The sequence below is a fragment of the Branchiostoma belcheri genome, unplaced genomic scaffold (assembly GCF_001625305.1).
Source record: "Branchiostoma belcheri isolate BF01 breed outbred unplaced genomic scaffold, Haploidv18h27 scaffold43, whole genome shotgun sequence".
In the NCBI taxonomy this organism is placed as follows: Eukaryota; Metazoa; Chordata; class Leptocardii; order Amphioxiformes; family Branchiostomatidae; genus Branchiostoma; species Branchiostoma belcheri.
Genome location: NW_017804054.1, coordinates 2049673 through 2076685, shown reverse-complemented (window position 1 = coordinate 2076685; position 27013 = coordinate 2049673). Strand labels below are relative to the sequence as shown.

At 39.4% G+C, this 27013-nt stretch overlaps 2 protein-coding genes across 9 annotated transcripts in view; both read right to left on the bottom strand.

Annotated features, from left to right (window-relative positions):
• Window positions 1-136: 136 nt before the first annotated feature.
• LOC109478244 (endosomal/lysomomal potassium channel TMEM175-like) lies at window positions 137-3936 on the bottom strand. The gene is made up of 13 exons (XM_019779702.1): window positions 3852-3936; window positions 3533-3611; window positions 3259-3336; window positions 3013-3067; window positions 2793-2905; window positions 2643-2677; window positions 2448-2492; window positions 2014-2076; window positions 1694-1797; window positions 1400-1483; window positions 1110-1167; window positions 860-919; window positions 137-608 (listed from the first exon to the last, which is right to left on the bottom strand). Exons 1-13 carry the CDS (start codon window positions 3915-3917, stop codon window positions 486-488), a joined length of 963 nt encoding a protein of 320 aa, XP_019635261.1. The 5' UTR covers window positions 3918-3936; the 3' UTR covers window positions 137-485.
• A 7363-nt stretch (window positions 3937-11299) lies between these two features.
• LOC109478336 (diencephalon/mesencephalon homeobox protein 1-like) overlaps window positions 11300-27013 on the bottom strand; it is a 48515-nt gene continuing 32801 nt past the window's right edge. For 4 of the 8 annotated variants that reach the window (XM_019779845.1, XM_019779843.1, XM_019779844.1 and 1 more), the window contains exons 3-7: window positions 19962-20127; window positions 14966-15144; window positions 14362-14779; window positions 13922-14085; window positions 13221-13594 (exon numbers count right to left, since the gene is read on the bottom strand). In XM_019779845.1, the coding sequence (XP_019635404.1) occupies window positions 13376-13594; window positions 13922-14085; window positions 14362-14779; window positions 14966-15144; window positions 19962-20112 (1131 nt within the window). In that variant the 5' untranslated portion in view covers window positions 20113-20127 and the 3' untranslated portion in view covers window positions 13221-13375. Of the gene's footprint in view, window positions 13595-13921; window positions 14086-14361; window positions 14780-14965; window positions 15145-19961; window positions 20128-23323; window positions 23530-27013 lie in introns of those variants that run through there. The other 4 variants (XM_019779848.1, XM_019779842.1, XM_019779847.1 and 1 more) reach the window with 3 other exon arrangements.

Sequence of the window (27013 nt, the reverse complement as noted above, 5' to 3'; positions counted from 1 at the left end):
CCTGTATTTAGGTATTTAACTATTGTAAAGGAAAGAACTGGATCTTGCAAATATGTAATCAAATTATGCAAATTAGGTCCTGATTTCAATACATTATGTTTAACTTCACTTAACTTTCAAATACCTAAGTATGAAATTCCAGGCAGTTATCATTGCTGAACGCCTACGAAAACATAACCTTCTTGCCGAAGGGAACAATACAAAGCAATTTGGTACATGATATTCAGCGCCACCTAGCAGTCATGAGAAGTAGAGCAGTCAGTGTTGCCATGAGAAAAGTAGCAGGAATGTTTAGCGAAACTTTGTCACGTAGGTATTTCTTAATATTTCGTAAAAACAAAACGCGATATATGTATATTTTTCAAAGAAATCATTATGAATTCCCTATATTTCACAATATCGTCACATAGAAGAATACGGAGATACTAGTAATATTGTCAACGCTCTACATGTCCTAAATCTTTAAAAACCCCTTTGGAGTTTTTTCACACGGATGTCATCGGTGTGCCTTCTTTCATTGCTCGGAAACTCCCGGTGTTGGTCTGTATATCAGACAGTTGCTGGTTCTTGTCCTCAGCTAACTTTGCTTCGCCCTTTTCCATACGTTTCTGGAACGGTAAAACAAACGCCATGACAAGAATAAACTGTCTTAAAACTATCTAAAGAATTAATCAGCAAATAGAAAATGACAACAACGCTGAATTAAATATTATTACCGTGTTTTACCGTATCTATTGACGAGACCTCAAGACTATTTCAACGGGACTCTGTCCATACTGACATTGCCATACCGCCGTGTCTGTCTATGAGTTTGTGTTAGCTTTTTTTACATAAAAGATTAACTACTTAATGTTTATACCTGGGCTAAGTTACGTATCAGCTTCATGATGATGAAAACGCCAATCATGCTGATCTGAACCTGTTGAGGAATAATTATAAAAAAGGTTAAAGTAAGAATACAAAATTCGACGAAAGTTGTGTGTAAATACTACGTTTCAACCCTTTTTACTAGAAGCGACGATCGCTATATTGTTTAGTACACGGTAAAAGTGCACTACATTTATATGTTACCGATGGTTTGATATGATATTGTAAATATTTATTCATACCCAGTTGATGACGTCAGAGTTTATGGGAGAAAAGAAGCACAGGCAGAAGATCACCAAGCTGGGAAAAAACATATCATGTTTCTTTATTATTATAATAAAGATCTTAAAATCATTGTTATGATTTTGTAATAAACTGAAACTCAAACTGTGTCAAATCATTGTTGTCATATTTTTCTCAATAAGCATCTAAGAAAACATTCTTTCACCATTCATTTATTAGCAGCCCAACGGAAAGCAGGCCAATACCACTTCCAGACCATATTTGGCGTACGGTATAACATGTAACTTACCTGATAACAGGGTATATGGACAGGTATGCGATCATGAATATGTTGGACATAGTCGTGTGGGCTGCTGGATGGAGAAGCTCAGACCTATATACATGTGAGATGGGAAACATCATTTAGACCGTGAAGTCCTGCTTTACAAACAAAGGCTTTATACAAAGAACAACGCATTGGAAGATGACCATCTTTCAATAAAAGTGTGTCAAACTTCTTTTTTTTGCAAAAATAATTTTCACCCAAAAATGTTCCCAAAATATTAAAAGAAAAATGTTTTTCAAAAAAAAGTTTCAGAGTCACTTTTTACAGCAGGCCGCAATCCACATGGTCAGCAGCCAGACACTTGCCAGGAAGACAACAGCGCTGTTCACCTGGACAGCTAGGGACGAGTTACCTGTACCAACCTGGGAGGACAGACACAGCGTCATTCAGTACATCAGGTAAGGCCAACATTTCGATATTTTACTTGAGTACAATGATACGTTTTATGAAATGATCCATCAAGAGTTTATCATTCGAATCACAGAATTCAATGTCATTTCTATGTTTATTGTCGTTGTATTCTAATAAAAACAGAAACACCAACATTTAGAAAGGTTACACAGACTGTAAAAACAGACCTCTTTTCCGAACTGCCCTGTCAACTTGAACACGATTGGCAGGTACCCAGCAAACAGGAGTGCCTACAAACAAACAAACAAACAAACAAACAAACAAACAACAATGCCAGCTTTACGAAAACCCAAATATGCTACAATGTATCAGAAACGCAATGATACTAGTAATATGGGAAACTAGACAGCTTTTAGTTTTATTGGTTTGGTGCAATTTCTTTATCAAATTTGAATATAAGTCACTTCAATGAGCAATAACAACTTAAAGCTTTACTGTATTCAAGGGTAGTAGTCTGATGCTTCATGACATTCATTAATCTTATTTAGATTAGGTCGTTCCAATATTGTGAGTTCTCACGAAGGAAGCACAGCGCTCTTATGACTAATCGTGTGGCTCATCTTCTTCAATTAATAAAATAGCAGAAAACAAAACGTCTCACCATCTTATTACAGGTCAGGACTATGGAGTTCTGGGCACGGATATGCTGTGAGAGTTAGAATGGCGGTAAAATCGATATCAACACCAACTTCGTGAAAATACATTCCACGCGTAATAATGACATGGACTGTGGAACTGTTGATACTGATACGTTAACGTGACACTGCGCAATACGAATTAAAAAAAATGTACTTACACGGAACATCGTATGATGTAGGTACCATAAAAGACCTGTATTTTGAGGAGAAACGATTAATGAATCCAAAAAGCATTTTGAAAGATGCAAAGTCACAACAACAGCAACTAGTGGGACGATAGTTTGCACAGTGTATCCCATAATACTCACATACAGTCACGAAGGTTCCGACATACGACAGGAACACTGGTGCATCACGGGAAAGAGCCTTTACCACACTTCCGTGCAACTGCACATGCGCAGCGGTCGGAACATTGTTCACGCTGCACACACAGGAATATAAACAAACATTCCACAATAAGAACAAAGTTTCAAAAGCTGTGACGTAAAAATGAAAAGTTGATGATTGACACTTCTTTTCTGTTCGCACCATATATCCAGAATGATGAGGGTGGCAACTATGGAATACACGCCGTCACAGAAACCTGAAAAACAAATATGGTCAAAACTATTATTTGCGTTCGTCCAGTCGAAGTTCCTAAGTTACCATATTGCAGAGAACATATCATAGCGAATCAAAAGAAAAGCAATACTCATTTTTTATTCGTTCTATATGTATTTGAAAAATTGTCACAAAATATCTTTACAAACTAACTAGTTACATTTAATTACTTACAAGACAGTCTGGACGTTTCTGCTGTTTCGGACACCAGACGATACGGGTTCATTACCTTCAGACCATGGCTCTTCTTTCCTTGGAGGAAAAATATGAATGACATGATATTAGACCATTCCCATCGTTAGTAACAAGTCATGCATATTTATATTTACAGCAAAAAAATTATTACTAGCAAACACAACTGAATTGTTGTTAACGATTTATTTGAATGTTTAACAAAGACTTCTTTAACATCTATATGCATCAAACCATGGCGAGGAAAGATCCCAACCTCTGACACAGTGGTAGATGGCTTCCCCAATCTGACGGAGACCTGGCTCTAGCATCAGCAGAACTAGAAAGGCCCATGCCTATAGATGGGAAATACATGTACACAGAAATACTAGTATATATATACATGTCTCGTACTCACATACTAGTTGAAATGGTTAATTGATTTCGCTCAAATCTCGAAGCTGAATAGACTTTATAAATATAATAGATAATATATATTATATAAAATATGATACATAGATGCTTCGTACGTTAATAGTACTAGGTGAACGTCATTACTTTGTATCTGTTTATTTTGTTTCAAATATTGTGCTTACGGTTTCAATGGACCCTATACTGGCCAGAGCTGCTATGACGGCTATGATAGGTTTGATCATCACCATCAACAAAAGCCGGCGTCGTTTGGAAGTCTGAAAACAGAAGACATGTTAATCAACAAATGAAATCCTACATCTGAGTGGTTACAAGTACACTACATAACGTTACACTAAATGCCAGTTAACCGGGAAATATTCTATTTTTACTATTTTAACACCATCGGACATACCAGATGACCTGATTCAGTTTCTTCTTCGTCGAGAAGGTTGCTTCTGCCGTACACCTGCCAGACAATAGTAGCCTGTACAAAAAGAAGTACAAAGAGCTGAATAATAGATAATAGACAAAATACACTACCTATATCTGATTAAAACTGCTGCAAGATTTGACTTTAAAGAAATTACTTACTCTTTATTTTATTCACATTTATTTTTCGAGGATTGGGCAAAAAGTTACTTACTCTTTGGAAATTTCTCTGCCAGTAGAGATCAGAAAGGTGTTGAAGGAAATTTTGCTTTATTAAAACATATTTGTAGAAAACATACCATGAAAACTCCGACGACAGCAATACAACCACAGAATATAGAGATGGCGGCTGGCTCTCTTGGATACTCGGCGATCATCAGAAACTATAGATAACGAAATTTAAGGCAAATTTAACGTCACCACAGTTATGTTACGTACGGCAAAACTGTAAAATTTGCATTTGTAAACGAAGCATGCAAAGGATATAGACTGTTATATGCTTAGGTCATATCTGTCATTATCATACACTTGTTATTTTACTCACGTAAACTTCAAGATGTTCATACGAATAGGGATAAGAAATCGAATGATAGTCGGTACTCACGGCAAATGGTAGGAACGTCACAACCATTAAAACTCCCTGTAGAATAGGGTACAGACAAAATCAAGTTAACGTTCTTTATTCACTACCAAATGTTCCCGAGTCTGTCACCTTTCTCAGGGCTACACTGACCGGGTACTGCAGCTAGGTGTCGCTGCTACTGCCGTGTTTGGAAATTAGATGAAGTGTGTGGTAAACGTTTGTTAATGCAAAACAGAACTTTGATTCATTACACATTGCAACATTCGTATGACAACCCCCTGTCTCCATAAGAAATTAAAAGGGGCATGCCAGTAGTCAATACCTGTAATTAAGCCAAACAAAATGCACACTGCCACACCGCCTTAATTTTATAGATGGCATCCGCGCGCGCATTGATTTTCGTCTGTTCTCAAAAAAAAAAAGATCACGTCTGGCCTGGCTCTAGGCTTGGGTAGTCATGGTAGTTAGCGACTATATGGAGCCGGCCGCCCAGGCTACCCAAGCTCCACGAGTACGACTCAATAACTCAGTACATACGTACAGTGCCGATTCATAAATTCCGCAAAAAGCCAGCATGTACCGGCGTGTCGTATACAGCTTTGTATTCCTGTGGTTTAGTAGCATTTTTATTTTTGGCCGGAATTTTTTTTTTCATTCGCTCACTAGTTTGGGGGTCTTCAGAGCATGTCATCCATACAATTAAGTCGGTGCGGCCTAACTTTATACATACCAGGTTTAGAAGCACGATCGTTTCGTTGACTTTCTCAATGTGCCGAAATACCCTAGGGTAGATAATAGATACACACGCTTTTAAACATAGGCATATTACTTAAAGTACACTTACGTCGATGGATGCTTAAAAGCACAGTTTATATTATTATGTACGTTTTAGTGCAACAATAAAGACCAAGACAAAAATATTTTTACAAATTGTAAACCTGGAAGAGGGGGAGGGATGTATCGTAACGTCTCACTTTAGTTCCGAGAGCACGTCAGCAGAACGTACTGCGTCTGCGCGAAACCCTGATTTTAAACTGTTTTCGTTAGATGTTTGGACAATGTTGCATCAGAACTTTGCCTGTTACAGATTATATTTTTTCCTACATAACATTTGGAAACTAAAGACGGGATATTTACCTTATACTCGTACATGTATTCGCGAATATGACATTATGTGATACGTTCTGCCGATCGAAGTGCTATGCACAATACATTATGGGTTTCGCGCGGTGCAGTACGTTCTGCGGACATGCTAGTCCGAGCAAACTGCCTGACCTGGTGTGAGTGTCCCAGGTAGAGCTCACCAGGACAAACGCCAGCGCGTAGATCAACAGTTTGAACCAGATCTGAAGCAAACCTGCCAGTAAGTCCTGTAAAATAAACAACGTCTACGTATCTTTTCTCCCTGACCCTTGTAACAAAACGAAAATGGTGTGGTACTGCGATTATTTCGTAACGCTGCCTCTCTTTTTGGCCCCTTTCAACATTCACTTGCTTATTGTTACAGATTTGTTTATAGATTTGACATAACTCTCGGGAGGGTGGAGAGAGTCTTATCTTTTTCAGGCATCTTTCTTGACGTCTGTTAGGAATTCATCGACTTTTAAGCCATCAGCAAATTTTGCCGAAAGTAGTCGACACACTGTCTCCGGCGTAACCACTGCTTATTGATACTATCATAATCCTTTCAACAGTCTGGGACAGTGTTCTGAGAAAATCCAATTTTCAATTCAAATATGCTTAACTTTGGAATAAATTATTCATATTCAGCCTTAATCAAATCTACGTATACGCACTTTAAATTTCATGGATGGTCATAAATACATCGTGGTGATTATGAAACAACGTATTAAGGTCAAAGAAGATCACCTTCTCTTTTATACGTCTGTGTACGGATGTTTTGTTTCTGATGTGTTTGTTTGTGTGCTTGCTTGTGTTTCCATAGTTATTTTCACATGTCATGCGTTGGGGACACTGACAGGAACTTAGGACAATGGTCCTAGAAATGTCCCAGAAAGGTTATTTCCTGACTTGCTTCACGTCTTTTGCTAATAGTATATGCATGTTTGTTTCCCGATGAGAGCCGATAGAAAAATGTATTAGGCAGAATGAACAAGAAACAAATAGCAATGAGTAAATTATAAATAAACAAGAAATGTAACAAATCTCAAAACATGCCACGGCTTCAGGTATGAAAGCTTTGATTTTCTTTTCCTAATAAAGGTCTAATTGTAGTTTTACACTACCTTACTTCCAGCAACCCCTTGTACAGCCTGACCGGACAGTGGTAGGATCTGGAACGGCATGTGAAACACAGTGAGATGTTGTCATTTTCAGTCATAAAGCCACAGCAAGTAAATTTTATGGATGACATCCTCCTTCAAATCTGATGCGAAAGGGCGAAACGAAAACAAGGCGGGCCCAAAAAAACAAGATTCCTACATTGTCAAATTTGACATTCTAAACCTTGTTAAACTAGAAATGATAACTACATTGTGCTTTAGTTTACTGCCAACTATTACAACATCCATTTATCACTGATCTGAAACAACTTTGAAAAAGAAAAGGTTTTTAATCATTGTATAAATGGTTTTGATTCAGCTAGTGAGAACATATATAAAAAGAATGAAATGCATCACTGCATCAAAGTCAAAGACAAAACAATAAATCAGAGCCTTGTTTTGTTTTAACTCTTCATATTTATCCATACATATCCACCTTCCAGCATGGCAACAGACATCTTTGCTCATTTTCGGCAAGTTGGCCACTGTCAAAGGGCTACAATTTTTGTCCCAAAATCAGGCGAAAATCAATGCTCGCGCTGATGTCATCCATAAACTTTACTTGCTGTGGCCTTGTGACTATATCCCTCAGGGATCACCTACTGATCTGCCATGTTAAACCCAGGACGTAACGGTCCTAACACACGCAGGCAAATGACCTACTTATCGACTATCCGCACGCAGTTATGAATGATTTACAAAACAGTCATGTTATGAACCTTTTACTGTCACTTTCTATAAGTCAGTCAAGGTCTGCGTTCTGTATTTTTGTTTGGAATTTAAGTTAAAACTAAAGGGCATGGTCAAAATAAGTCATTGCTTTAGGTCAAAACATTAGTTGTCTATTAAAAGCCTCAAGCAACTATGAATGATTTACAAAACAGTCATGTTACAAACCTTTTACTGTCGCTTTTTATAGAATAATAATTCAGTAATTTTTGATGCTCGTGGAATTTCAAATCAGAGAAAAGGCCTTGGACCAATAAGGTCATAGACAATAGGGTCATAAGTGAGTGGGTGTGGTGTGTACCTTGTGCTAGGCAGATAAATGTAGACTACACCAATTACATGGACTATATAGGGAACAATATCGGCAATCTAAGAGTCGTACATTAAACGATGTTGATTCCCGTTGAATTAGAAATCTTTAAAGGTGACACCAAGGATATCGTATATGTATCATATTCATATATATGTCAAGACTCCGTTCAGGCTTTCGTATTAAGGCTACAGGGTATTAAACTAGCAGTACTTATAATTATATATACGTGGACATATATACAAATGCCGGCCTATAAACATTTACAGAAATGTGTATGTAAGTGATTAGACTATCTGCATGTACAATCAGTGATTCTACCGGGAAAATCCTGACCAGAGTATGCAAATGTTTCTGTGCATTTCGGATATTGGCTCAAAAGAAAACCAGAAATTAGGTTCGTGTCACTTCAGATCAATGGATGGTTTTATACTTCTTACTTATAAATGTGTGACCATAACAACACATTCCTTACACTCCGTTCGTGATCTCTGTCGACAGAGACTTTCCTACCCGGACATGTATCCGTAATGCTACCGCAGTGTACGCCTCTCAAAAGACGACCGTTGTAGCCACCCACTAAAATCAATAAAATACCATAACATTGTACACCAGTAGCCTCCACAGCCTGCCAAAAACTGGGGGTTTTGGGGGTCTTCAGGGTCTTTGTGAGCTTTTATGTGCTATTTTCTGATTGCATATAGACAACATAGCTAGCCTGGTTGAATTACTCCCGTTTTTTTTTAACTGGGCTAATCAGAAAACAGCCGAAGACCACCCAACCCCCAGTTCTATAAGCCTGCTACGGAGGCTACTAGTACACCAGCCCCACAGTGGAACAGTTAACGGAGATGTGCTTTCAGTCTAGATTTTATTCTAGGAACTGAAGTCTACAGTGAAACAAGTGGACGCGAATCTAACAACGATGATATTTAGACTAATAATCATCTTACCATGATGGTGGCGACTATGGCGAAAATGGCGTCGCTGTAAGCTAGGGACCTCTCCGAAGGGTTGATGTGGTCTTCTCTCGCCATTTTTCTGACCTCAGGTCACTTGTGGACCGCGCTGTCTTTATATATATCCTCTAGCCCTCGGCTGTGGAGATCTTCAAGCAGATACAACGGCCAGTTTTAAACCCAGTCAGACGATCCGATACGAACGCTTGTGACATTAGACAGAGGGCTAAATCAAGTCTAACAATCACCATGGGCGATTCTGTGTATATTTACTCCGAAAACTTTAGCTGTCATTTGCTTAAGGCTTAAAGGCAAACGTTTTCGCTTCCAATTGGTTGACTGTATTCTAAAGTGTGGAGCAAACGTTTAGACAGTTTGTATAAAATGATAATGAAATAAGAATCCCAAATAAATGCATAAAATATCATATGTCTTATATAACCATGTTTTCGTAAAATAAAAAAAAATCTGTTCTTCTAGTACATTGTAGTCTACAGTCATCTAAAGGGACAAATCAATCGGATGTAATCCACCAATTTGATGACAACACTTGTCTTTAATCACGAGGTAAACCGCGGGCATTCTGACATCTGTCATTTGCCTACATGTCAATCATTTGTTGTGAACAGATAAAGTGTATTGATGATAGATACAGAACCTAACGTTATCTATCAATTCGTTGACTTATCCCTTGTGTTCAGCAAGTTTAGCACGTCAAATTTACAACGTATATGCTGAGAAATCTACTTGTTTTAGTCCCACTATACATGCATGTGCGGTTTATCATTGACGTTCAGTTTGTACATGGTGACACTGTGCACACATGGTGTGGCTGGTACCAACCGGTTAGGGTCGTATGACGTCAGAAGTATGACTTAAAAGGATTGTCGCGTTGTTTTGAATCCATAGTAGTGACTATCTGTCACAGTAAGTTCAGTTTAACGCCAACCATCTGTATCGCTTGAGGTAACAGTACACGGTACTTAAAGGCGTCGAAGGTACTAGTAATCACATTGGGTTAGGGTGTTATATTTGCAGGACCCTGCTGTAATAATCTTTTGAAATGCTAGTTGGCGCTGTTGATCCACTTTATATCAAATACGAAATGTTTTTTCCGTATTTGCAATTAGCACTCGGGTATGAATTTGCAATAAAACGATTATTATTATTGTCTTCGTCAAGAAGGGTATGTGGTCCGTATGGTGTGGGTCCGTATGTAGGTCAATGTTATAACTCGATTGTGTGTCGGCGCATTTCCTACCATTCGCCAAGAAGGTTATGTTTTCAAGGGCGCTCGTGTGTGTGTGTGTGTGTGTGTGTGTGTGTGTGTTTGTGTGCGTGTGTGCGCGTGTGTGTGTGTGTTTGTGTGCGTGTGTGTGTGTGACTTTGGATAATCTTGCTCGCGGACTAATACAAAAACAGTCCGCTTGTGTGTCCTTGATTGCATGTCCAGTGTTGGAGCGATCAATATGAACTTATAGGTACATTGTACAAAGTTACGCAGAGCTAACTTAAGCAGATACGTAATCAGGATTTTGTCAAAAATACGACGATGACGTAGTCGCCTTATGTCTCTTAGCCACGATCTATTTTGTAAACTTTTCTTTCTTTCTCCAGAAAAAAGCCAACAAAATAGAAGTCGGGACGGATAAACGTAGAAAAAAGCGATTTACTAATAGACGAAGGATATTCAATCGAACGTTCAATGACTATTTTGGGTCAACTTTACAACTTCTGTTAGTTTCAACTCTGTCTTACTGGTCATGTTAATTCAGAGACAAAAAAAATGTTTGAAATCCATTTCTTTATCGAGATTCCATATTCGGTCAATACATAGCAACTGTGTCAGCTGAGTCAATAGACAAACAAATAGGCCACATGGAGAATAATCCAGTACACTAGTGTCTAAAGATTAATTAAGTACTAACAATTAATTTTTAGGCGCTAGAAATGGCACAATGAATGTGGCTTGCGTCTTCCGCAATCACGCTGGGCCACTCTAGGTAAGTTTGAGTGAGTTGGGGTCTTTGCTCCACCCTAAAAGTACCGTGAATGCCCATGAAGTTGTCAAACCCCTTAGACATAGTTTCAGACATAGCTATAGCTTTAGACAACTACCTTTTATCATGTAGATTTTAGTTATTTTATATGTTTCATTGTTTTTTATGTTTGTAATTTGCAATTAGCCCCCGGGCACGAATTTGCAATAAACTTCTCCATATCTTTATTTAGTAATCGTAAAACAGTTGGGTTGAACAACTGATTTCTAAGGTAGCCCAACAAAACAAGTTACAAAAGAAATTATAGACATAAAAGAAGTCACATTGTGTACAGTGAGTGTGTGGCATAATTAACATAATAATAATCAAATAATGTCAATAAAACGACTCCAATATAAAAGACAGTAGTGCCTATTTTATTCTCAGTTCATACGTGAGTGTCAAAAGAGCAGGTCTTGTGCTTCAAAAACGCCGTTACTACTATAGAAAATATACAATTATGCACAGCGCTAGGCATCTACATTGACTCACAGAACAAAATACTAGCAGTCTGATAGATCACTCTTCAAGAACAACTATTTCCAATCTATTTTTAGCGAAAGCATTTTGTACAAAGCATCCAGATAGGACAAAGAACCAAATTTTCTGACTATTATGTAGCTTGTTAACATCGGGAGTAGCGATTGTATACGATTTTATTATCTTATCAACGTGGGGTATTTCTATTGGACAGCATAATTTGTGCAATTTAAAATGGATAATTTATAAATAAAAACATTCTTTTTCTAGTAAAGATTGTCTATGGCTATGTTAATTTGAAGTACTTCCATGTAGAGTTTATGTTTCTGGTAGAAAATTAAAAAATTATTTGTTTGTAGAAGCACAACATATGGCAGATATTTGTTCTTTGTCCCTTTCGTTCTCAGAAAAAAAAGTGTTTTATCTTGAAGGCAAAACCTATAAGTATATGCGGCAGCCCTTTTGAAATTTACTTTTCTCAACGTTGCAGGCAATTATTTCTATTGGAAAGATGCATATGTCTTGTTTTCTACTAGTTCTACATTCAATATGGAAATAATCTAATATCTGTTGAATGTTTATATAACTTGGCGTTTGTGATGTTATATCATATGCTTCTTTGAAAGCTCAGAATGCAAGCTATGAACGAAATACCATATGTCCATTCTCAGCTACGAGAGGGATATATGTCTTAGACATCAAAAACATGACATTTCAGAGACATTGGAAAGAACAGTGTATTTCTCACAACACTTAAACCACAGCTCTCTCATATTAATGTATAAACATCGTGATGTCTCTATGACAGGGAATGTACGTAGCGCATGATGCATTTCAACACAAGATCGCTAGGAGCGTTTTTGCTTAGGGATGTTGGCACCACGACGAGGTATCTTCGAATTGTTGGAACAAACGTAAATGTGTATATGTGCAATAACACTAAAATACTACCGTGTGCGAATCTTTGGCGTTGTGTGTTTGCTAGAGGGAAACCTTCTACATTGTACATTTATACCAATTACCTTCTTGGGAGCTTTCACTTCCTATAAAATTGGAATCGTTTTTGGGCCCTCAGTAATAATTCTACACGATGCAGCAACCATTACGCATTTTTCTAAGACATTTCAAAGTGTTGCCAACACAGCTGTACAGTGCATTACATAAAGCTTGCAACAAATATATAATATAATATACATATTCTTTTTACATACAAAACTGTTACCCTGTGATCCGTTGAGACTAACGCTTCCATATAGTATTGTCGATGTCATCTATTATTGTAACATTTCATTACTCTGGAATCTACGTCTCGCGTGTTCTCGTGAGAACTTACGAGATTGCTGTGCTATAATTTGTACATACTTTCACACATACCAAGGCACATACGCACAAGAAAAGAAAAATAAAGAAGATACAAACACGTTCATCATAAGTTAACGTCAAATCTGCAATACTTTTTCCGTCCCGGCCTCCAAATGACTCATATAAATATGTACGTTTCAAACACTTTCAATGCTGATGCAGCTTTTTTTTCTCTTTTGTTGAAAATAGTAAGAAATGTAGAGCTAAGATTCTAAATTTAAAATAGATAGGATTATCTCTTGGTACTCAAATAGGCTTGATGTGAATATCATTGTTGACATTGTTCTGTTTCAAATTTTTCACTGCTTTACTAACACTGACCGCTCAGAGGATTGAGGTAGGTCATAATTTGAGAGTTGTCAAATGTCAACATTGCCCATATTTGGCTGCATCTTACAACTTAGAATATTGGAAAGTAGGTATTTTAGAAGAAAGAAAATGTAGATGTCGGGGCTTCTTATACAAGATTTGGCAAGAGTAAGGCTTCAGGATTTTTGAAATAATGGTCTTGAATGACGTCATGTGTCGGGATATTATATGTCAGAATAATGGATCCCTAGTGCGGCTGCGTGTTGCCTGGCACGCATGCGCAGACTCTCGATGCTGTTGATTTGCATATCCTTGCTGACTGCGGGTGGTGGGGGCACCGAGGGAGGTAGAACGGGCGGTCTGGACCAGGCTGGTTGCGGGGCCGCGTGGAAAGACGGCTGCTGATGCTGGAGATGGTCGATGCCAACATATGGCCCCGGAACCTGAATAACAAGAATGCCTGTTAATGCCATGTGACGCGTAGACGAGACCTATTGATGATGATGATGATGATGATGATGATGAAACTACAACTTTATTTATAAGTACACATGTATACCCCTACAAATACAATTACATCCACATTTACATCTACAACTACAGCAAAAAAAACTACAACCACATAACAGCTAAAGCCACAACTACAACTACACAGCAGCAACGAAAACCACAACTACAACTTTACAACCGCAACAGCTACAATTACAACGACAACTACACAGCCACAACAGAAGCTTCACTCTACAACGTCTAAACCGTCTTCTCCTGACCTGCATGTGAGTCTGGTGGTGGTACATGTGGTTGTTCAGGTTGTTGATGTTCATGGTGTGCTGTTGGAACTGCTGCTGTAGTTGTAGCAGACTGAGGGGAGAGTTGGAGTAGGCAGAGTTGTACCCGGGCGTCAGGAAACTCATCGTTCGGGAGATCTCAGGTCCTGGACAAAACAAGACAATACAGAGCAAAGGTTTACTTACATGCAAAGATATTGCTTGGCTACCTGAATACTGACGGAGGGCGCCACAATCTGCCACACACGCTCACCACTGAGTCTCGTGCCTGTAGATATGCACAAAGTGACGTCGAGAAATCAGTGGATTGATAATTTCTTTTAAAAGATCACTGTCGCACTGTCTAATTTTTTTGTGTTATATATGACTTAAAGAAGTCCATAAATGCGGGTTTTGAGATATTTTAAAGCATGTTGCCGTACCTGCACTAGTGCTTGGCATACTGGAAGCAGAGCCCCTTCTCTTTTTGTTCATTGGCTCGCTCGTCTCTGACGATGGTGTTGTAGCAGACGCCTCTTCTCTCTGGTGGATGGCATCCTCCATAGCAGATGCGCAGGCGCCATCTTCTCCTCCTTCCGACTCAGAACCGTCACTTCCGGCTGTGACGTCATTTCCGTCGTCTCCCGGCATGGGTTCTAGTGTTGACGAAGGAGTGGCGTCTAACGAGGATGGCTTCTCGGAATCGTTTGAAACTACCGTTGACGACGTCTCCTCGGCTTTGGCTTCTTCGCTGCCCTCCTTGTCTTCGTCTTCTTTCTTGGAATCTCCTTCTTTCTGGTGTTGCTGCTGCTGCATTTTCTGACGTTTCCGCCATTTTGCCCGTCTGTTTTTGAACCAGACCTGTCAATACGAAAAAAAAATGTTCTTCATTATATTATTTTTTATTTACTACTACATGATTATTGCATCAAATCAAATATCCATTAATAGTGACATTGTATATCTTCTAGTCCACTGTTGGTCACATATGCATTTAGCCCACCTGGGTAGGAATATGCAATAAAGAGTAACTAAAGAACAACGAACCTGTACTCTAGACTCGGGCAGGTTGGTGCACATGGCCAGCCTCTCTCTCATGACTACATCCGGGTAATGTGTCTTCTGGAAGCATTTCTCCAGAGCGGCGAGTTGTTGTGACGTGAAGGCGGTCCTGCTGCGGCGCTGTTTCCTGTGCTGAGCTCCGTACCGGGCCTCCAGGATTATATCTACACAAACACAACAGTCAAACATCGTCACTAACCCTCTATGTACAACTTTAACGGCATCCAATGCGATTTCAGGGCAGCAAAACTGAAAAATTCTGAATAAGGCAATCTTTATGATATTGACACATACTGCTTCACATTGACACTTTTATTCGGTATTTCATACTTCGGGTATTTGAAACTGCAGAAACAAGCGGCAAGATGAGTCCTTGGGGTGGTGGGACTTTGGCGCACTGTTATGACAACTCTGTGTATCTATATTTTAATTGAATTTTGTTTGGCGCTGTTAAAATAAGTTATAAACTAAGCTACACTGCCCTTGTTACTGTTTTGTAGTGTAATTGTAAAAACACAGTCAACATACGAAAATTGGATGTTTCTTCATCGTCATGCATCTACATACTACCTACAAGACTAGCATTTGATGATGAAAGTCTTGCTTCTGGGTGTATAAAAGTCCATTGTTTCAGTTAAAAAGATTTTATAGGGCTATGTTATGAGAAATCAAATACACTTTCTATCAAATTCTACAACATACATATCCGTCTGTATACATGTAACCTTTACCTTTAACTAAAAATAGTATACACCATCTGTAATATGCCACAGCATATACATGACACTACCCAGAATAGTAGATACAGAATGTTTACTGTTTTTATTGCCTTAGAATGATTTATTAGGCTCCACTGTTGATTATTATTATATTGTAATATCACACAAGGCATTTTCTGATCAATGGAATTTCCATACATGAAAAGAAACATGAAAAATAAAAGATTACATCTTTTAACTGTCTTGTATGATCATAACAGGACAAGATTTGTTGGCGAATCATAACAGTATAACAGACATCAAAGAGACCAGAACAGACTGTTTTGTTTATACTGGCTATATCAAAGCTACACAGTTAGCACAGTTCACGTTTGGGGTTATCCTAACAAGATCATATCTCTTCACAGCTGGTGGTAATGTCGCTATGATAAAAGAATGAGCAGACGCAGTTATTAAAACTATAGAGCTCTTCTTTATTTGCGAAAATACTCTCAAAATATCAAGTCTTTTTATAATGCTATAATGTTATCATCACTCTGCCAAATATTGATCCTTTATTTGCGTTATGATAGCTAAAGAATAGATAGAAATCCAGGATGCAGATAAAGTTAGAGTTAAAGTTAAGGACAAACTGCTGTGTTAGATATTTCCCTTCGTTGTATTTTAAGTCTTTTCTTGTCTTTTCTTTACATGTATTACAATTTTGAATTTTATATGGAAGGAGATGTCAACAGTCAAGTAGTATTTTCCATTGAATGTCAAGAAAAGACAGAGAGCTCTTAGTTCAGTTCTGCCACTATAGAATATATCCATATAGCATTGCGATATTTTGTCATATGCAGTTTTATTTTTCCTTAATCAGTTCTTGTTGTAGATTTGTGAGGACGTAAGCCACTGTCCGGTTACCTTACGTCTAACACGGCGTAATCTGACCACTCCAGATCATGTAATCGTCTCTAGGTAGTCAAACCCTGCCAATCCCGCGTCAACACCGCTAACAATGGTGGCATCGTCTCTCCTCTGCTTCAAGCATGGAGCCCCGATTAACTGATTGTCTCTGCTTAAACAGCGGGCTGAAGTGGAGTTAAGCCGCTGTTCTCGGTAGAACTTTCCCATGGATTTCCACCTCCGCTCCGGTCTAAATACCCTTGCAGCTTGGGCTGATCCCTCTCCAGCCCTCGTGGCGTGTAAATAGAGCGCGCTGGGCCGGCCTGCACCCTCACCAGCTGAATTGTCCGGGAGAGTGGTATGGCTCTTAGATCAGGCCGGCGTGGGTGCTTGAGAGAGGGCGTGAGGTGTATTCTCGCAGCTCGACAAACGTGTAAAAGCTCTTACTACTCCGTAATCCCCTCTCGATCTGTCGCGGTAAGGAGGCGTAGATCAATCAGACCATTGTCGGCAGGGCACCTGCATATCGCTAGGTGTAAAAACCACACGGAATCACCTGTGCTACGATGTTTGAGGTTAGGATTGAGGCGCGCTGGTTGACTTGGGTCCAGCTTTGTGCCGCCCCCCCGCCTGTTTGTCTAACACCTCAACTCCGGGCTAATTACGCAGACATGGAGTGTAAAGAAAAACAGAGGAGGCCAAAGCTAGCGCAAAGCGTCCCTTCACCTGGGATTAAACTGTATAAAAGGCCGGCGGTTGCTGTTTGCTGGTGTTTTGAACAGAGTGGTGTAACAAGGGTCATCGGCGAGATGGGGAAAACGACTCCTCGGAACAATGGTGCTCGGAGGGTGTGAAAAGCCGAGCTATGCGAGAACAAAAACAAAGAACAACACATTTTCAAGTGGTTGGCAACAGAGTCAATGGTGAATGTCGGATTTACGGCTGAAGGACCGACAACACCTTTCAGATTACACTGGAGTGGTGGAGATTAACACTGCGCAAGTGCAATCTGTGGCTCTTGTGCACGTTCTCTGCACGGCGCCTGACTCTGTACCCGCCCGGCCGGCTAAACTTCAAAACAACCCCAGCACTGGGCGATATGCACTGCCACAAATTACACATTGAAAAGCGAGAAGAAGTTGAATTAATAGAACGATGTTTAGTTTCTTTTGTATATGTATCAATTTTTCGTGTTTTGTTGTGACCTGTACTTAACAAAGTGTGGCAAAAATGTGCAATAAAGGTCGTCATTCATTTATAAAAGTAAAAACTTCGTGTACTTGTTCATTTAGCCTCTCTACACTTAAAGAAGCCATACAGGGCGAAACCTGCCGTGTGACAGGCTGAATAAAAGTTCTAAACGGGAACTATGCGGCTCTAGATGTCCTACTGAGGGACGAATGCTTGTGCGAGATGTCGGTTAGCTTGATTAATCCCCTTAACTACAAACTTCAAAACAGCCCCGTGTTCTTTATGCGGTTTAGAGACAATAAAATAACTTTTCTGGCGGAATTATTTCTCAGATGCCAGCATAAATACTGCACATTTCATTTAAGTCGTGTTAAAACCAATTACATGTATATTTAACTTGATTACAATTTACGATACCAAAACATGCATTTATTTCATAGCATCAAACAACTAACATAAAACGTAGTGGAGAAATTTTCTGCAGAATACATTTTTCTTGAAAACATCCCGATATATGAAATAAATGTATTTTTTTTATTTATATTTTGTGAACATGTATTGCGGAGGCAGACGACATCTATTTCGATCAGACTATTATGTAAGTAACTTTTTTCACATGTTTTGTTTTGTGATTGAAATGACAGCAATTCGCCACGTGCCAGTTATGAAATCACTAGACAAATCTCGGCACAGACCAATTATGCCTATGAAATTAATAGATAAGCAAGCAATAATTTGAAAGCAATTTCGCATTTCTAAATTGCTTTGATATCATCTGAAAACAAACTGTCACTCATCTTTGATTACTGCAAATTATCTATCGTCAACATTGCGGATTGGGTGTCACAATATCAATTCTTGCCACTTTCGTTTAATCACATTTCATGATTACTTTTTCAGCCTCCGTCCAATCATTTGTACGGTAACAATCATATCGTCCTCGCCAATCATTTACCTTATATCATTGCCTAACGACAAAAAAAAACATTTAGACTATGTTGGACTTGTAGATCAGTCATAAAACATGGTAGTAATTGCTAAACTCCCATCTAGACTTGTCCAAGTCCGTGAACGTTAAACGAACGTTCCAGGTCCCATCAGTCTGTGACAAGCGGGACCACCAACCAACCTAGCCCCGGGGACATGTCATGCCGGACCCGCTGCCCAAAATGTCTCTAGTGCTCCGATAACCTCGTGTCAGACTTCGGAATTCGATGGCCATTTCTGCTCCGTTTCTAGACGTCCTAATTTGACACCTGACCCTCGCGTCATAGTACACTTCCCAGTGCTGTGCTCACGACTAAGTCACCATCATCCTCTGTCCCGTACTCTATCCTTTTTCCCACAGTGATTTGGACGGCAAAAAAGTACATAAATCCGTGTGGGCCAATACGGCTAAATGCGGTTAATACTTTATTTAGAGAATCGTGTTTCATTTGTAGTGTCTGAGGATTTGGGAGGTGAAAATTCGGTTTAGTTCTCAGAGAGTGACACTTGGTTGGTTTGGTGTAATCGCCCGTACGGTGTTGACGAAAATGCTCTAGCGTATATATGGGGGTGTACCGTGTCATACATAAGGCCACACACAGCGCGGACCTAAGGGTATAAAGGAAGAGCGGCTCCCACCTCAAATACTCATAACATAACCTACAGTTGTACAGGTGGGTTGTCTGTTTCATGTCACATCCCATGCAGACAGCACTTATCAAAAATCTCATCTGAAGAATTAGAAACAGTCTAATCTTTTGTTTTTATCGGTGAGGGATTGTGGATTTAGGTGTGACAGTTTTAATACATGCTAGTACCACTATAATGGCCTCCAAATAGTAATGATACTGCTACAGGAATAGTCTGTTAACCATTCATATCAAGTAATGTAAATGCGTATGTCAATTACAGTCAAATTAAAAGTGCTTCTACAATATGGTTCTATAATAACTATAGATATTATTCTTTTTAGCTATAGCAAGGACATTCTACAAGAACGTCCGTAGCTATAAAAAGATTTATGTAGATTTCTGCACTATTCGTTTTATAACGCGTACGTTATAGTTTGTATTTTTTCCGAAGTCTACACTTTCACAATGATGATTAAAAATTCTTTTTACTTTTTATCTATACACATCTTGACATAGAAATGAAAACATGAAAAACTACGTCGTAAACAAGGAGTAGTGACGTACTAGGGACTGGAGTACCTGCTAGCCTCTCCGCCAACGTTAGCGCATGCACACTGGGGCCGTACTCGGGATGAGCCTGCTGCGCCTGCGCGTGAAGGTTGTACATGGCGCTGAGAGTCTGCATGTTGTAACCGTTCATGTTGTAGTGCTGCATGGCTGCCACGTCCGTCTGCGCATGTGCGAGAGTAAGGCATGTCAGCAAAGAAAATATATAGTACAGGTCCATACATTTATATTTTCTGACATCCATGAATTTTGAATACCGGATGATATGTAAAACTTCCTAAATTCCACTCAAGAAATTATAACGTTTCATCCCACACTAGATGGTCCCTTTTATTTTTTGGGAGTCTCCTAAAACTTCTTCTAAAATTAAAACAGTGTAGAAGTTGCCATACGACGTACATGTATCATTTGAGATTAGATAAAAATTAGCATTAACAGTCAGTATCAAAGTAGTTACTGTAGATGTATTGTTAGTAATATATCTAGAATACAATCAACAATTATTAAATTCATACTCATTGTACAACCTCAATCTCAATCAATCACACTTGGGGCACCATTACTAGAAAGCTTTACACAACTCCTACAATTAACAGTGCAAAGATTGAGTGTAACAAGTTGTTCGGTGTAATATATCTAGCTGCTGCCGTGCAGGGTGCCCGCAAAGCTGGTGTGTTGCAGATACAGAAACGACAACGAAAATATTCTCCGACTTTCCTTGTACGTTACTTGATCCCGCCGTCTGGTGTGTTACCATATATGTCATGAGCAAACACAACTTTTCTACTGATTAACGAGGGCTGAACTTGGCTACTGACTGTTGACTTTGCTGTGTCGATATAAAGTCGTTATCGTTAGTGTCAGACAGGGTGACTGATTAGGTTAATGGGCCAGGAGAAATACAAAGTTCTTGCATCGATAATTTCTAAAACTTCGTGTCCAGCTTATATATGCATCAATTAGCTTAGAGATAGAGATGGTTATTAAACGTTTGTCTATCATAGAAATACTGTTACGAGTATATTGCTATTGACAATACTTAATTTGAAATTTCAACGAAAGAATCACAACTGTTTACTCCTACATGTGATCGAATTATGGTATTAGAGCTAGAGGTGTTTATTGCACTTTTTGTCTATCATAGCTTTAATAGTAGATCGACATTTCTCAATGTAAGAGAAACGTAGTGACACGATGGCTATATCTATTCATAAGCACTTAGATGTTTACATATATGGAGTCTTGCTTGGATTTGGAGAGAGATTATTTACATTTCAGAGGAATCCGTGGTGATTTACGACGGAATTTCTGTCCAGAACATCTGGTAGATTATATTTCTGTCTTCCAAGGAATCCGCGGCAGAAAGAAACAACTTAAGGAAATCTGTCTAAACGCCGTCCAGAACTTGGATATAACAACATGCAAATGAGGAGTAATTCAATTAGATATGCGACTGTTTTGTTTCAACTGTCTTCGAAAAGAGTACTAGCTTCTCTACACGAATATTAATGCCGAAGTCAGCACTTAACTTAGTACTGGTGTGATGTGATACTGTTGTCATCTTACCGAAAGTATGAAGCTTCCCTGGGTGTTTGATGCTCTAAGCTTCAAAATACTACCGCTTGTACTGTATCTAAAACCTGTTCTTTCCTTTGATCGGTTTGAAGAATTTCTAACAATGCCGAACTCACATCGGTGAGAGTCCATACTTTAAACTATTGTCAGAGTATCTCTTTTTCTGCTTAGTCATCTGTTGCTTTGTAAACTTCATGCTTCCTTTGTCCAGCCAGTAGAACTGGACAGAGGGTAGACTTTGCAAGGTCAAAGATGCTTCGCAGGGTCAACGCTGACCACTATCTTATTGGAGGACAAGGACGATGACCATCCGGATATGGACAAGGACACATCACCTAGCCATGTCCACTCACACGCGTACAAAGAACATCCTGTCCAAGTGGACACGCAAAACTGTTCGAAACTGAAAAAAAACCATCATGACCCGTCTTAATTTGTGAGGAGTGCCCTCAAAATCTAGTCTTCAGAGTCTCCCACTTTTCCTTCTTAAAAGAGTTCACATGCAGGCGCAAATTGGAGGAGCTAACCCCAAGGCAGCGAGTTTGTAAACCAGAGAAAACCCGGACTTTTCAGACACTTGCTTATCCCGCCAGCCACAACAAAAGGGTCCCGACTGGAGTGACATTTGGTATTCTTCTGTTTGATCCGAGACAAGCTAAAGATGAGACTTACAGACAATCACTGGCGAGGTCGACCCACAGCGGGTTCGGGGACTGACAATGTCGGGATAAGACTACGTCTTTACCCGTTATTATAAGTCCAGTGCCTTGACAACGCCGTACTGTTATTATCCCACCTGACGACCTAATAAAGCAGTTTCATCTGCCACGTTCAGAGACTTTAAGCACCTGAGACACGTCCCTTTATCCTGGGGCCGACAATTACAGGATCTCACCTATTGTGACAGTCCAGATTATTCCAGCTTACAGCACATCAGCATCTGCCGGGTATGTCAGTAGCTATATATAGAGAACACCGGTTTTACATAACATTCAGTTCCGAGAAAAAAAGTGATATGACGAGGTCACAGTTACCATAGGTCAGCGTGCGGTTTTATGGGTCATTTTAGAATGCTGTAAAAAGTTAGTCGCCAACTAGAATCGATCTAAGACATGATTTTTTCCCTAACAAAAAACGGATTTTACTTAAATTCCTCGCACTGACATAATTATACGATATGATACAATATACGGTCGTCATGTCACAGAAAGATGTATTATTATACGCGCAGTTTTTGCACATACATTTCCTCTAAAGATGCAGAGCAAGTTGTACGAAAATCGCACAGCTTGGATCCTGATCCGAACTCACAACTGACAACCGATATATGGTCAAAATGTAAAGGTACTAGAGTGAGCAGGTATAGTATAAAGACACAGACAGTAACAAAAGGCTTGAGTCGGTATAACAACGTTAACCTTTGATAATGACAGGTGTTTGATGTATGACTCATCACTAGCATTAGATATCGCTGATGTGTCTGTTTTAAAGGAAGATGAGATGTCGGAAAAATCAAGGCCTTCTCATCTGAACAGTCTTTTCTGTCATAGATCAAGGACGACTGACGCCCATCTGCACCGAACTTTTGTAACCTTGGCCTAAAAAAATGGCCAGTCTACATAAATATGATGATTTATGCTTTTATATAAGCATTGGGGAAAAGAATTTAAAAAAGAAATAGGAAAAAAAAATTCTATCCCAATGGACAAAATTTTCAACGAATAGCACTGCTCAAAAGTTCCCCGGCCTAAAAGAGAACGATTTTAAAGAAAACCGCCACGTACCGCAAAACGAAGTCTTGATAGACGGAGGCGTGCTGTGGTCAGTCTAGACTGCCCTGTGGCCGTTTCTGACCCCTCCTAAACGCCAACTGACCAGAGACAGGCTAAAGTATTTGCATGACCGTCTCGCGTTCTGACCTGAGACGCCTAACCACAGTCCGGTTTTATAGTGTAATCTTCCCGGCGCGAAACTCTCACGTATCAGAACGTCCCTCTGTTATATCATTCAAACGATCGATGTCGGAAATTCAATCATACGGTAAAGTTGTTTTGATTGGCTAATTTCGGGGGAGGAGCAACAATGACCCTGCTTTGCATGTTCTTTTTAGTGTGCATACACATGCTCTCTTTTAAAAAGAGAAGTATAAAACAAGACTCTAAATCTCTTTGCAAGTTTGTAATCAAAAAACAATGATAGATGACTAGATGCAACTGCACAAAGCTGAAAATAAATGTTTTACTAAAAAAGGGATAGCTAAAACGATTTTAACGCCATTTATGTACCTCAAAATTGCGATTATGAAAATTACAAGCGATTCTGCTAATTTTGACATTCGTGTATGGTACATTGTGCAGAACTGCAACGATACCCCAAGCTATATTATTGAGTTAAATCAAACCACCTTCTAAAACAAGGTGGCAACTATCTTTCCGAAACAGACGAAAATTTGTTTCCTATCCTTTTGTTTACACACACACACACACACACACACACACACACACACACACACACACACACACACACATACGGTGGTATCATAGTTTATATGTAAGGCATTCTTCTGCCATGAACTATCATGACCATTCAAATCTATAGATATTTCATTTATTTTCGTCTCATATTTATATTGGGTATTTATTTCAATATCGGTCCTTCGAAAAGATAGAAATAGGCCTTGCTTGTGGGAAGCATCGGTTTTCACCTATGCGTACATTCGTTTCAGATTTAGTTGACTATGCACGATTATTAAGACAGTAAAATCAAAGAAGCCTGTACTGAGAAGTGCCCGAGCGATCGCAAACGAATCATTCTGACCAGCCGGATAAAAAAGAACTGTTTTACCACTTTGTCTGTATCTGTATCTGTATAGCCGGTATAACCGCCTTTCAGCGTAACACACCAGCTTCGCAGGCACGCGGCGCGGCGGCAGCTGGCTATATTACACCGATCGACTTGTTACACCTAACCCTTGAACTTCTAGCTCTAGACATTGTTTAAAGCTATCTATTGACAGTGCCCCTACTGTACTTGGTGACAGTGAGTTCCACTCTGCGATAGTTCTTGGAAAGAATGAATTCTTGAACACCTCAATCCTTGGTTGATAACTCTGGTACTTGAATGCGTGGCTATTTCTTGTTCTCTTCTGGGCTGGTATTAGGTACTTAGTAGTTGGGACATCCACCAGTTTATTAGTCATTTTGTACATCATGCATAGTCTAGACATCTTTCTTCTGTCTTCAAGTGAGGTCCACTGTAGGTTTCTTTTCATTTCCGTGACACTAGCACCTCTTACATAGTTGTTCATACAGAATCTTGTCAGTTCTGTTGCAGAAACGAATTTATGGAATGGAAAGAAAGTAACCACAGTTGAAAGAATAATATAACGTATAAAATGCAAATTGCAATGAAGCAATGTTGGGTACAAGAACAACAAAGTCCCTCGAAAAAACGTCTCTGACTCTCGGTTCTTGCAATCGGTCATATCGCGGGTTTGATCCTGACTTTCCGCCCAACAGAAAGAGTGATATAACGTATAAAATGCCGCAGTTAATTCAAGTTACATTAAAAGCAATTTTGGGTAAAACAACAACAAAGTCCTTCCAAAAACATCTCTGAATCTCTGTTAAAAAAGCGAACGTTTTAGCTCATTAAAGAGCTACCCTTCCACTGGCCGTGACAGAGGAGACAGACGCTATGTACAGTATTTACAGGTTCGAAATTCATTGTACCGGGGAAATTCCCCTAGTTTTTTTTTCGATAAGCACAATGAATAGTGGACCACAGCTTAATGTCCCGTCCTAAAGACTGCGACCCTTGACAGTAGCATGAGCGACATTCGGGATTCGAACTCCCAACCTCTTAGTCCAGAAGCAGAGTCGCTAACCACTGGACTACCCACGCTAGCTCTTTCCGTCTGTCCTATCGCGGGTTTGATCGTGATTTTCCGCCCACCAGGTCCTGACCTTCGCCGTCTCCTAAACACACCCGTGTTTACAGAACTCCAGAATTTCCGCTGCGTCCTTTGTCTGTCCAGGTAAAAGACAATAGTATCACCCTTAAGGGTGTTTTAAGAAGCGGGTACGGTGAGGGAGTAATGAAGGAGCGGTATTGTTTCTGACCGGCTGACGGCCCACACACACACGGCTCTAATGGGTGTACTGAGGGCGGCACACGGTGTCATGCTCACGGCGATATCTCATGTTTCCTCACTACTTCTTCAAATATCGCGTGAAAGTTCATCTGAGTTGGTAGAATACATGATGAAAATCAAACTGTTCTCCAACTCAAGATACGAAAAAAACTCACCAGAAATTTTCGACCGAATCACTCACTAAAGCTGATGAAGACTGAGTAATACGGTCGAAAATTTCTGGTGAGTTATTTTCGTATCTTGAGTTGGTGAACAGTTTAATTTATCGTTATGTATTCTTTAAATATCACAAAGATAGCCGAAACGATACAGTTCAATACACTGACCAAATTGTTATCTAGGTTTCATGGCGTAATGTTCGTATATACTTAATTTGATTAAATCTCGATTGTTACAACAAGCAGCATTGATCAAATCTAGGTAATTTTTTGGTGTCTTTTTTTTTGCTATGTTTTTGATGTTATGATAACATACTTCCTTGAACTTAACAAATCTAGGTCGTATTTTTTTTAATAGTGTTAATTTTCCGCCAGAAAATTTCATTAAAAACTTAAAATCAAATAATTCATACGAGAAGTAAATTTCTGCCATACCTCGATTTGAAAAATAGCGCCTGGCGCTCCAGCGGTGGGTGGTGACGATACTAAACACGGACAAACTCACGATTTACAGTTTCAAATCCCTCCCATACTTCGTGTTAGAAAGATTCTTGTAACGAAACGTCGCTCTGGTGTTGAATTCTGTATATTCTTGAACCAGAAACCGTGCTTTCTGTCACGTTCAAGGATCAACAAAGTCAACTGTTTGGGAGAACAATTTCCCCAAACACACTCTAGTTCGAAAACACATGATCTAAAAAAAATCAACGCTTCCCATGTCTCTTTTTAATCCAATGCGATTTCAGGGCAGCAAAACTGGAAATATTCTGAATAATGCAATCTTTATGACATTAACACAAACTAGTACTACTTCACATCAGCACATTTGAAACAATATTTCATACTTTGGGCATTTGAAACTGCAGAAACAAGCTCCAAGATGAATTATTTTTTGTGCGATACCCTAAAATCAGCCCAGGGTCCTTCCAGGAACCATTTTCCGTCATTTTCTGCTCCACGAGGGATAGTGTGGTTTCAACTCAGTATATAGACAAATGACTAGAATATTGGTTTTGAAAAATCGGATTTCCAAGCCCTAAAAACTGCACTGGATGCAATTAACTATATAGTCACCGTGATAGTTGCCTATGACAGATGTAGAATGTAGGAGGTCGTGTGTCTGTCATGGTCCCAGAATGGTTAACTGAATGGGCGGAGTACCG

What these genes read in the sequence shown, in the direction of transcription:
- LOC109478244 (XM_019779702.1), bottom strand. Translation starts at nt 3,917, where the DNA reads ATGGTGATGATCAAACCTATCATAGCCGTCATAGCAGCTCTGGCCAGT. An exon ending in ACTCTGACGTCATCAACTGG is followed by an intron (nt 920 to 1,109) that starts GTATGAATAAAT and finishes ATTCCTCAACAG; the next exon opens with GTTCAGATCAGCATGATTGG. An exon ending in TGATACGTAACTTAGCCCAG is followed by an intron (nt 609 to 859) that starts GTATAAACATTA and finishes TTACCGTTCCAG; the next exon opens with AAACGTATGGAAAAGGGCGA.